At 44.0% G+C, this 12,177-nt stretch overlaps 1 protein-coding gene across 2 annotated transcripts in view; it reads left to right on the top strand.

The window, feature by feature from the left end:
- CD3E (CD3 epsilon subunit of T-cell receptor complex) overlaps positions 1-12,177 on the top strand; it is a 43,057-nt gene that overhangs the window by 29,353 nt on the left and 1,527 nt on the right. The window contains exons 2-9 of one of the 2 annotated variants that reach the window (XM_072954024.1): positions 3,790-3,986; positions 4,099-4,207; positions 6,231-6,251; positions 7,513-7,527; positions 10,318-10,341; positions 10,769-10,978; positions 11,432-11,599; positions 12,127-12,173. In XM_072954024.1, coding sequence (XP_072810125.1) covers positions 4,159-4,207; positions 6,231-6,251; positions 7,513-7,527; positions 10,318-10,341; positions 10,769-10,978; positions 11,432-11,599; positions 12,127-12,173 — 534 coding nt within the window. In that variant the 5' untranslated portion in view covers positions 3,790-3,986; positions 4,099-4,158. The remainder of the gene's footprint in view (positions 1-3,789; positions 3,987-4,098; positions 4,208-6,230; positions 6,252-7,512; positions 7,528-10,317; positions 10,342-10,768; positions 10,979-11,431; positions 11,600-12,126; positions 12,174-12,177) is intronic. The other variant, XM_072954025.1, reaches the window with a different exon arrangement.

Below are 12,177 nucleotides of genomic sequence, written 5' to 3'. Positions count from 1 at the left end.
ATCATATACCACAGGGAAAGCAGCTCCTGGCATGCTGCTAGAGTAGACATGCTGGTAGAGTGACTGACTGTGAGGCTCGACCATTAAACCAGACTTTCCCGGTGTAAGTTAAGCACTGTCAGATCCACCAGCTGTAAAGTTGGGTGGGTACAGCAACAATCCATCACAATATGGAAGGAATACAATCTGGCTCAGTCATGAGTAGTGCCAGAGGATGCGAGCTACAGGAGGACCTGGCCCACATGCCTATGTCATCCACTGCTGCTCCACCAATACCTTCCCCTCAGCTCAACCTGTGGCTGCACCATCTCCTAGGACCAGCTGATAGTGGAGAATAAAGCCTGAGCTTTGTTGACAGATGTCAGTTCAGGATGTGGAGGCAAGCCAAATGGACTGCTGAAGACCTGCAAGCCCACTCAGCAGTGGCCTTGAGAGCCAGTAGTGAGGAAAGTCCTCCCAAAGGCAGAGCTTCTGGCATCGCACCTGGTCATCCACTTTATGTGGAAAGAGGCGTAGCCTGGCTTTAGAATATACAGAGATGCATGGACAATGATGGATGCCTTAATTTATTGATCAAGGGCTTTGAATGAGTAAGATTAGAAGATTGGGGGCAAGGAAGTATGGAGAAGAGGCATGTGTATGGACCCATGAGCTTCATTATAAAGTGAGTAGATTTTTGTGTCATATGCTAACACCCACTACAGAATATCCATCATGGAGGAGGCATTACAACACAAAGTAGAAGAACATGACATGGCCAGCTAAGGTCAAATAGCCTCTGTCCTCAGCCATCCCAACATGGATGGGGTTATGAATGTAGTAACTGTGGTGGCAGTGGTGGAGGCTTTAACTGGGGACAACAGTGTGGGCTCCCACTCCCCATGGCTGATCTAGCTACTTCTGCTCCCAAAACAGGGTCCAATGCTGAGCCTGTGATTTGTGACCATCTCTGGAGAAAACCAACCAGCTACTTCCTGGCAGGTTGATTACATTGTGGACCTCTTCCAAACCAAACCTGGAAAGGGCTCAATTCATTTGATAGAAGTTGGTACATATTCCAGGTACAGGTTTGACTTTCTTGCCTGCATTTCCTCAGCCAGCCCTACTATCCAAGAGTCCACGTGTTGTCTGATCTATAAGCATCGGATCTTGCAGAGCATCACAGTGGACCATGCGACCCACTTTATAACAAAGGTATACAGACATATGACAATGGGATCCACTGGTCCTAGCATATACCACACCATTCTGAAGGCGCCAGCCAATGGATCCGTGAAACAGCCTTTTGAAGACACAGCTAAGTATCAACTTAGGACACCGAGGGACACTATTCTTCAAGATGTGACATACAGCTTAAATCGGTGACTATGACATGGTACTGTGTCCCCAAGATATAGAATACATGCATCCAGGCACTAGGGGTTGGAAATAGAAGTATCCATGCTTACCATTACTCCCAGTGGACCATTTAGGAAATTTGTGTTTCCCGTCCCCATAACTCTGAGTTTCTAGAGGCCATGGTTTCCAGAAGCAGGATGCTTCCACCATAGTGCACAGCAAAAGTTCTGTTAAACTAAGCTACACATGCTGCCTGCCACTGCCAAGAGATCGGTGGCAAAAAATGATTCACTTCCCAGATGAATGAATCTCTCATCAGCATCAGGAGGAGTCAGGGCTGTGGGGAGCAGGGAGAATACGTGTAGAACCCGAGGGTTCACAGCCTGTGAAGAAAGTCAGACCTATTCCTGGAATACGTACCAGTTTCTATGCCATGCTGACCGGGGCTCGGGCTCCTCAAGCTGAAGTACTAGCGGAGGCTGGCAGCAATCCAGAATGAGCAGTGAACGAGGGAGAGCAAGGCTATCACAGGGGGCCCCCAGAACAGCCGTGTAGTGGGACCGTAATGTGTCCCACTAACTTTCCTCTTATAAGCTTCTCCAGGAAAAGGGATCAACCAGAGTCCTGAAAAGGCTGTTTGCAGGATGGGGTGAAAGTATGATACAGCAAGTAGATCCAAGCAGTGTAAGGGGTGATCTGTGTGGATGCTGCGTGGTGCTGCCCGGGTTCCCCTCTGAGGACGGCTCGCTCCCCCAGCTGATGGGATTGCATCCCCTGAGCGCTCACAGCCGAGCCCTTTTACAGGCATTGTCCTCCGCGGAAGCAGCAGCAGCAACACCCAAGTTCATGCCTTCTCTCTGGGAACAGCTCACATGAAAAAGTAGACTATTGCCCTGTGGTGCCCATCCGGGACCACTCTGACAGATCATCCTGGCCCAGGAACTCCCCATGGGATTGGCTGAGGTCTTGGTGTAGATCACCTTCTCCCTCTGCCAATCCTGCTTCCTTCCCTTATGGGTGCTCTTCCTGAGCTCCCTTCGTGAGCCACCTGCACACAAATCTCCATCACAAAGTTAGTTTCCCACATTTGGAGATAAGAAGATAACCACCAGAAAAAAGCAGTTTACACAGTTAGAACTGGTTTTCTCTGGGAAGTGGAAAAGGACTGAGGCAGGAGACTGCTGTTATGTACCCTCTGCATTCTTCATTGTTTCTAACATGTTCGTGTATTACTCCTGTAATTAATTTTTTTCATTTAAAAATATAAAATTTTTAAAGAATCTGATACTGTTGTCCTCCTGTTTTAAACCCTTCAATCACTTCCCGTTGCCCATAGAATAATCCTTAAGAATCTTTAACAAGGCTTGCAAATCCCTCCCCACCTGGCCCCTGCTGAGTTTCATGTCCCATTTCTTCCCACTCCTTCTCATTCCCTGTTTACCTGCCTCTCTGAATTTCCAGTTTCTTGAATGGGCCTCTCTTTCTCGTGTCCAGGCTCCCAACATGCTGCTCCCTCTGTCTGGAATATTTTACTTGTCCTGCCCTCCACCTGGTACACTCCTATCCATCTATCAGGTTTCAGCTTAAATGTCACCTTCTTAGGGACACCTTGTCTACCCCTGGACTATATTAGGCCCTCTCTTTTATCACTCCCACAGCCTCTATATTTCTTCTTTCTCAGCATCAATCTCCTGAAATAATCAACGTAATGTCCACATTGCCTTCCATCCTCCACAAGGACACTCTCTCTTGTGACTGCTGTATTACTAGCACCCAGCCCATACTACAGCACAGCAGACATCAAATATTTACTACATCAGTGAATTTCACCAAAACAAAAAAAGCAGTTTACGAAGTTAGAAGTGGTTTTCTCTGGGTCCCAGCTGTTTTCGAGGGTCCCAGCTCTGCAATCTGCGACAACTTAGATAACCTGTCTGAGCCTCAGTTTGCTCAAGTATAAAATGGGGATGAAAATAGTACCTACCTTAGAGGGTTGTTTTGAGGATTAAGTGAGATCTGTTGGTAAAGCCCTTAGCGCGATGCCGGGCATAGAGCAGGCATTTGATCGATGCACGCCAAAAATTAAGAAAGGCTGTATCCATTTACACTCACATCAGCAGATTCTGAGAACTCACTCTTTCTCATTTCCAACATTGAATATTGTGTTTTTAAATATTTTTACAAACACTATAGGCCAAAAAAAATGGCATCTCATGGTTTTATCTCAACATGCATTTCTGAGCCAACAGCTTTTGCTAATAAAATGGCTGCACCTTGCTGCCTCAAGCCAGGTACACCAGAAAGAAAGCAACTCATTGGTGAGCCTCTTTCTTCCTGTGACAGTTTGTTTGGTGGGGAGAGGATATCTGAGAAGAGGGCCCCCCAGTGTGGGGGCTGCATTGTGCAAGGCCCAGGCAGCTAAATTGCAGGTATTTTTCACAACACCTTCAGGTTTTGCCAGGCCTCTTGCTCACCCAATGGGAGGACGTTGGGCTCCACTCTCCCCAGCCAACCCAGGTGGCTGCCTCTGCCTCGAACGTTTCCCAGTGACGTAGAACCCTGCAAGCCCAGAGGCCCCTCCACACTTCCTGTGTGGGGTTCAGAAACCCGCCTCCCCTCCCAGCCTTAGGTGCCTGCTTCAGAAAATGGTGAGTCTCCCTCTTACAAACCCTACTTTCTCATCCCAGCATTGGAAGCAATGGCCCCAGGGTCCTCATCCCCAGCGGGGGTTTTGAAAAAGTTCTCTGGTTTCTGTTTCAGAAGCTATAAGCCAACCGGCCTCCGCCATCTTAGGTAGCGTACGTGTCCGGTGAGGGAAGGATGCCGTCGGGAAATTTCTGGAGAGTTCTGGGACTCTGCCTCTTATCAGGTAAGGAGGATGGAATGAAAAATGTGTTTCTGCAGACCACGGAAGGCTCACAGCCTCACCTGGTGCTGCCCAGTGATACCCAGGAGCCTCATTTACCAGAAAATATAAGGAAGAATTTGAGCAGTGTTAGCGGAAGCAGCTAGGTCTGGGGACTAATGAGAAAGATGTGAGCCCGGGAGACCTTTCAGAGAACAGCCGAGGAAAAGCACTTGGGATGATCGTATCTACTGAAAAAGCAAGGAGGTCTTTGTGGCTCCGGGAACAAGTTCATTCTATAAGTGAACGACCCAGCCCTTAAGAACTAACACAAGAGAGACAGAAAAGTAACCTTCACCCTTTGTTATGAGGAGACTAGTTAGCTGAACCCAAACTCTGCACAGGGTATGTAGCAAGCTTAGTACCTGAGACAATGAAACACCTCATAATTTCCAGTCCTTTTCAGTTGATCAAGAGCTTTCAGTTAGTTTAGTCCTTTTCAAAGCAAGCTGGAATATGAACAGATAAATAACCAAGAGCATTTCCATATCTCATATCAGATAAATAAGATTTTTTGTTTAAGGTTGCCATTTATTGAGTGCCTGATACCATGTTAAAAAGTCTTTGCACGTGTCAGCTAATTTAACCCAAACCTCCACCTTGGAAGACGAACGTTATCTGTATCCCTTATTTTACAAAGAAACTGTAACTTAAAGAAGTTAAATACTTATTCAAAACCAGACAGTTAGTAAGCACTAAAGCTGATCTGGGAAATCAGGTCTGCCCATAGGCCTGTGCTCTTGATGACTGCACAGCCTGAGGCAAAATGGGTCACAACGCTTCTATTTCAGAGACTGAGAAAATACTGTCATAGCCTGGGCTCCCTTCTCAGAGGCACAGCCATGATGTCTCCACTTCCTGCTTCAGCTTGGGTTTCTCAAGCTTGAACATGCACACGAATCACCGGGGGACCTTGTTAAACTGTAGCTTCTGCTTCAGTAGCTCTGGAGTGGGACCTGCAATTCTGCGTTGTCTAACGAGCTCCCAGGCTTATTAGTCTGCTACTGGCCCAAGGAACACATTTGGAGTGTCAAGGAGCAGAGTGTGACCCCTTCAAGGAGTTGTCAGGCACTGCCTTTGAGGATGATAGTATAACTTATGCTTGGCCTAAAGAGAGAGAGGGAGAGAGAGAATGCCAAAGAACCAAGCACCCCAAGAGATTGGGCATCATGAGAATGTGGCCAGTCTGCTCTGGTTATGGGGGAGGGTGCAGAGTTGTGGGAGCGGGTCTCACCCAGTATAGAAGACATTGATGAAAGAGATGTACACAAAACTTTCAGGCAGTGTCCAGTTGGCCATTGTAAAGAATCCAAATTGGGGGCAGGAGTATAACTCAGTGGTAGAGTGTGTGCTTAGTATGCACGAGGCCCTGGACTCCATCCCTAGTATCTCCACCAAAAAAAAAAAAAAAAGAATCCAATTATTTTTAGGTGAGGGCACTCTGGAGGGCCCAGTGGAAACGTGAAACGTGATCATTCTCTAAGTAAATGAATAATCAAAGTTTCAAATATTTCCATCTCTGTCTCAAGCAGAAAACAAATGGAAAAATTGAACCATCGGACAAGCAGGAGTCAGAGACGAAACAAGAATCTCAATATGTGTACCTAACCAAAAGCTTGTTTTTCTCCCTCAGTCAGAGATTTATTTTCAAAATGGAGGCTTGGGTATAAAATTGTTTCACTGTTTCTCCAGTCTCCCAAAAAGCAGCCCTAACTTTTTATAACTTCTGTTTGTCAAATGTTGTGTGTTCGTGTTTAATCCCAGATGCTTCCTTGTCTTGTTTCATCCCAAATTGACCAGGAACCCCTGGTCAATATCCAGCAGTCCATGTCACTTATCTGGGGTGTAGGAAGGACTGTGATCTAGGGGTGGTTGAGAAGGACCTTAGATGCTTAGAAATGGTCAGACTAGACCCTAAAACTTTTTCTACTTGGAACCTCAGGCACTCACAACATTTACTAACTTTTTTTTCTTATTTATTTCCTAGTTGGCGCTTGGGGGCAAGAAGGTAAGATGTGCTTTCTTTCCTTGTAATGAAATCCGCCCAGCATGCTTTGTACATATGAGTGGAGCTTTTGCTAGACCTCCCGCAGAGCTTCCACTGAGACCAATAAAAGGGGCTTCTATCATCTTCTCCTTGGCCTTTTCCTCATAAATCTAGAGATGTTCTAGCCAAGAAGAGGAAAGCCACAAAGATCCTAGGAAATAATGAGTCTCAACGATTCAAAAGAAAAAATTTGAGACAATTAAGTTGAAAATACCAACAGTTTTCATTTCTTTGCATTTTATATTTGATGTAAAATTTTATAGAGCATTTGTGGCTTGAATGCATGCCTAGAGATGCACTGAATAAGCCTCTGGGGCAGCATTTGGGTGCACATTCAGAATCACATGTCAGAATACTCTGAAACTGTGTGTGTGCGTGTGTGTTCAAATGTGCACATGCATATGAGTGTGCCTGGCCTGGACTTACTTTCTCAGTCACAGTGGAGAGTCAGGAATGTCCAAATATTGGAAGCCTTTCTATTCAGTCAGCCCTTCCAAACTGAGTGGACCAGGTTTGTGTTTAAAGGCAGCCACTGGGCCAGTCTCCATCCCACTGCATTACACGGCCTACCTTGCAGCGTCCTTTGAATCCTCTTTTGATCATGCAGAATGTGTTAATGTTACATTATTGACAGATGAGATATGTCGAAATCAGTGATATGCTTCAGGATAACTCCTCTCTTCTGCTTGCTGTTACCATTTAAGGTTGACTTTGCGGGGGAGGGTAATTAGGTTTATTTATTTACGTATTTGACGGAGGTACTAGGGACTGAACCCAGGCCCTCCTGCACGCTAAGTACATGCTCTGCCACTGAGCTATACCCTCCCCACCAGGGCTGATTTTTGTTTATCATTTAATTTATGCCCAATATAGAGCTTCTTTTTTTCCCAGCTTTATTGGGATATAGTTGACATATAACATGATGTAAGCTTAAGGTATACAATGTAATGATTTTATAAATATATGTATTTTATATTTATATATCAAATATGTGTATTATATTCAGGATGATTACTTTGAACCCTTTTTTTGTAAATAATTAGCCTTCAGTTGTTTAATGTGGGATATAGGACCCTAAACAGTTTTTCATACACAGCCATGGGGAATTTGAACATCCATTGTTTTCTAAAGGTTGAGGGAAGTGTCCTAACCCATGGGGCAGGGTCTGATCTTAGTAGCTGATTGGACTACTATTAATAGTTTCTTATCATTTCCTTTTCAGATCCTGAAGAAAGTGGTAAGAGGATTTTCTCTCTGTACGACTTCCTTTCAAATGTGGAACAAGATGGTCGTAGAGGCCATAGTAATAAATACTAAGAACCAGAACTATTAGAGGGAACATAGAATTATCTTTCAGTAGGATCTGTATGAGGTGTGTCTATGTTTGTTGTTAACTGTCACATCTGATTATAGCTGAGCATGGTATGTCTCCCTGAGCATCCATTCAGGGAAGAATACACATGTGGACATGGCTTGGAGCCATCATAAGTTTTTGTGTAAATCACAAGTTCATTGAAGGCAGAGATGTCGTTTTATTTACCTGGCCCAGTGCCTGGCACATAGTAGGTGCTCAATGAATTTTTTTTTGAATGACTAAATTCTCATACACATAAATACATCACTAGTTCCCTCCCCTCAAGAAGCTGATGGTCTTACCTGAGAGACAAGTAACTGATAATATAGTGTGTGCCTGCTCTGGTTTGAGAAGATACAGAATAAAATAAATCATGAAGAGAAGAGCGTTCAACTCTACAGAGGATGGCTGGGGAAGGCTCCCCAGAGGAGGTGATTCTTGAGCTAAGTTTTAAAGGGTAAGCTTATTTAACTTTCAGGGAAGACTATCTTAGGCAGAGGAGAAGGCTGTGTAGCATGAGGTTAAGAGTCTAACTGAAGACTGACAGTCTATCAAGCTGACTGTCTATGAAGCTAGACAGTCATATTTGAAGCCTGGCTCAACTTCTTCCTTGTTGAGTATCTGAATAATTCACTTCTCTGTGCCATAGCATCATCATGTGTGAAATGTAAATAATGATACTTGTAGGGTTGTTGTGAGGATTGAATGAATAATTTGCTTAGAATATTCTCTGGCATAGAGAAAGTAGTAGGTAAGTTTTAGCTCTCATTATATCAGAAGTAAGCAAACTAAATAATAAGTATTAAAGTTTATTGAGCATGTATGTTCTAGGTATTGCTCTTAATATTTTAACTGAATTTCCTCACCCAATTCTCCTACCATCCCTAGTCTACAGATAAGAAAACCAAGGCTTAGAAAATAAATAGTCCAACCCCAGAGATAAATACTAATGCAGATTTAGCTGATGCAGAAGCACATTTTTTTAACCATTATGAAACACCATGTCTGGGTGTGCATAAAACCTTTGTGAGCATCTGTCCCATTTCTAAGCCGAATCATCTAGGCTCTTGAATGAGGTTGTATTGATCTGAGCTCCACTACTGAATTTGCACCAGTATGAGTTGTGAGCAATTGTCTTTTTTTTTTTCCAAACAAACACACCAAGCAGAGTGAAACGTCTATTTACTTTTAAATTATTTCATTTTTGATTTCTAGTGTAATATTTCTCAGAAATAGCAGTGCTAAAAAAGTATGTCTAAGTCAAAATATTATCATCTTGGGAGAAGGGATAGCCCAGGGGTTAGAGTACATGCTTAGCATGTGTGAGGTCCTGGGTTCAATCCTCAGTACCGCCATTAAAATAACTAACTAAATAAATAAACCTAATCACCTCCCCCCTCAGAAAAAATATTATCAACTATCTATTGTCATTATACTCAGCTTCTGATCATTAGCAGATAGATGACTCTAGAGAATGACCTGTTTACACTCCATATGATCTGAGCTGGAGAGCTGCCTAAGCATGTGGGTTGGAACTCAGTTCTGTCCTCCGTGGTAGCCAGACCCCCAGAAGGAAAGGAAGAAAGTGACTAACATTTTTCCTGAGCATCTGCTACGTGCCATCAATTTTCACCTTCAAAAATCATTTAATTCTCACAAATACCCTGTGAGGTATGTGTTTTAGCTCCATTTCCCAGATGAAGAAACTGAAGCTCAGAGAAGTTAAATGGTTTTCCCTTGGTCACACAGCCTAATGCAGATCTGGGATTCAAACACGGGGCTTCTGACGCAGTCCGGTGTTCTCTCCCCAATATCACACTGTAGCAAAACAGCCCCAACAGAGAGGGTTTTCTCTGCACGGCTGCCTCTCCTCTCTTTCAGCTGCCATATCTACACTTGAGCATAGCCTAGTGCTGCCCAGCATCCCAGCCACAAGTCTTCCAGGAAATAAGGATGCACCCAGCCCCACTTCCCAGGACGAAACTGCCTGCTGTGGGAATTTGGCAGATCCCCAAATTATATTCATAGATTTCAGTTGTCCCCTAGTTCCTCCCTCTAAAACACTTCATTGAGAGTTGATTATACTCAGATATAATTTAAAATAAAGCCACTTTCTATTGGGAGAACTATTTCCTTAAAATGTATATAGTGCTTCACACAGTTTAAGGGCAATAACAGAAAAGTGGTATGGAGTTTGAAGAAAGATATACAATCTCTGCTATGTGGAATTCTGTTAGTTTTAAGAAAGAACTTCTGAACAATGAAAAACAGGTGAGCCCAAGAATTAGTGATTCAAAAATGTGAAGGTCTTTATCTCTGAGTAGACACTTTCATATCTACCTGGCAGATGGTTCTTGCTAATCCAAGAGAATAAGCTTGAAGACTTCTAGAATTTTTCAGCTTTAGGATTTTAAGTCTTTCTGAGCTTTAGTGGACCTAGGTCTAGAAGCATATGCTGGTACATTCTCAATTTGTTGTATCTGATTGCATCTACAAGCATGATCTCATAGGCTAAGTACATACCTCACTGTTAAGGTTTAGGGCTCCATGAAAAATGGGACCTCTTTGGGAATTCTTGGTGATAGTTTCTAGTACCACATGAAAATTTTTACTTATAATTTAAATATAAAGCAAGATTATTTTCTTACTATTCTTTCCTTTTTTCATTTTCAGATGAAGTTACAAATATACTGAAAAGTAAGTTGATCAGTCTTTTCTGTTTGTCCTATCTGAGGAGGCAAGTTGGTGGTAGTGGAGAAGCAATTGACTGAGGAAGATTAACCCCAAGAACTGAGGTCCTTCCAACATCACGTTGCCAACTCCCATTTTAGAAACATTCCAAATAGGGACTTTTATAGGTTTTATTTCTATCCTCCCCTTCCAAGTCTCCATGTTCATGCCTAAACTCTGAAGTCACCTTCAAAAAATTATCTAGTGCCCCATTTACAGATCTCCCCTTTCAAACCCTCTAGCCTACAAAGTTCCCTTTTGACAAGAAACTCTAAGATTGAGGATGACAGATGACTTTCTGCATTTGTTTGGTTCTTTTGCTACCAGTTTTCCTTTTCTGAAATCTTACTGGTTTCTCCCTTTAACTTCCCTTCTCTTCTCTCCCATCTCCCAGCATATAAAGTCTCCATCTCTGGAAACAGAGTAGAGCTGACGTGCCCTGAGGATTCTGAAACAGTAACTTGGGAAAAGAATAATAAAAAAATAGCTGACGCTTATGAGAAGCACCTGTTACTGGATAATTTTTCAGAAATGGAGAACAGTGGTTATTATACCTGCTACATAAGGAAGGAGGAGAGTCATAGGATCTACCTGAAAGCAAGAGGTAATATAGGTCTTCAGAGCAATCACTTCTAGACTCTTTAGGGAGGACCATTTCAAAAGGGCATTCTCAGTATTTCCCCTAACCCAACTCACAATCCCCTGGCATCTTTTTGCTCCTCCTACACTCATTCCCAGGACTGTCTGGAGCCACACAGCATGTGAGTATTGAAGGGAGAATTACCTTCATTTGTTCCTTCCTCATCTCCAGTGTCCTGTGTCTTCGTTTTTTTTTTTGGTTTTTTTTTTTTTTGGTTTTTTTGCTGTTTTGTTTTGTTTTATGAGGGGGAGGTGATTGGGTCTATTTATTTATTTTTGGAGGAGGTACTGGGGATTGAACCCAGGACCTCGTGCATGCTAAGCATGCGCTCTACCACTTGAGCTATACCCTCCCTCCCTGTGTCTTCCTCTCTGGGTGATTTCCGTTCTTCTTCCCGCATTTCCCATCCCCCTGCAGTGTGTGAGAACTGTGTGGAGGTGGATCTCACGGCAGTGGCCACAATCATCATAGTCGACATCTGCGTCACTCTGGGCTTGCTGCTGCTGGTGTATTACTGGAGCAAGAGAAGAAAGGTCAAGGCCAAGCCTGTGACAAGGGGAGCAGGTGCTGGCGGCAGGCCCAGGGGTAAGACCACGGAGGAGATTTTGGCCAAGGGAGATGTCCACCTCGGGCCAGGAGGGGTGGCAGGTCCAGGCTAGGTCAAGACAGCTGCTGTAGAAGGTTCGTGGTGTTGCCAAGATTGCGACAGAGAGTGTCCCATTTCAGATCATTCCTGACTTCCCACCCTAGAAAAGTGCAAAAAAGTTTATTAACAGGATGGGCTTCCTCAAATGCCTGTCACTGTTCTGGAGCAATCAGACTCCACTCCCCAGTCTTTGGGGAGAGAGACCTTGAGACATTAGTTCCTGCCCTTTCCCTGCCCTACCGCCAATGTGGGAAAGGAAATAATGGAAGGACCTTGAGCTGAGGTCGCAGAATGATAAGAACAGTGTAGGGGTCATTAGAGATGGGATGAAAGAGAGCAAAGAGAAAAGGCAGCTGAAATAGGGAAGGGGAGAGGTAGAGGAGAGCTCGCCGTCCTTGATCTGGGTCTCATTCTCACGATTGGTCTTTCCTCATGGAAATGACTGCTTCCCCTCCCTCCTCTGCAGGACAAAACAGGGAGAGGCCACCACCTGTTCCGAATCCAGACTATGAGGTAA

The sequence above is a fragment of the Vicugna pacos genome, chromosome 33 (assembly GCF_048564905.1).
Source record: "Vicugna pacos chromosome 33, VicPac4, whole genome shotgun sequence".
Classification (NCBI taxonomy): Eukaryota; Metazoa; Chordata; class Mammalia; order Artiodactyla; family Camelidae; genus Vicugna; species Vicugna pacos.
Note: the sequence above shows the minus strand (reverse complement) of the source record. Positions and strands in the feature narration are given on the sequence as shown.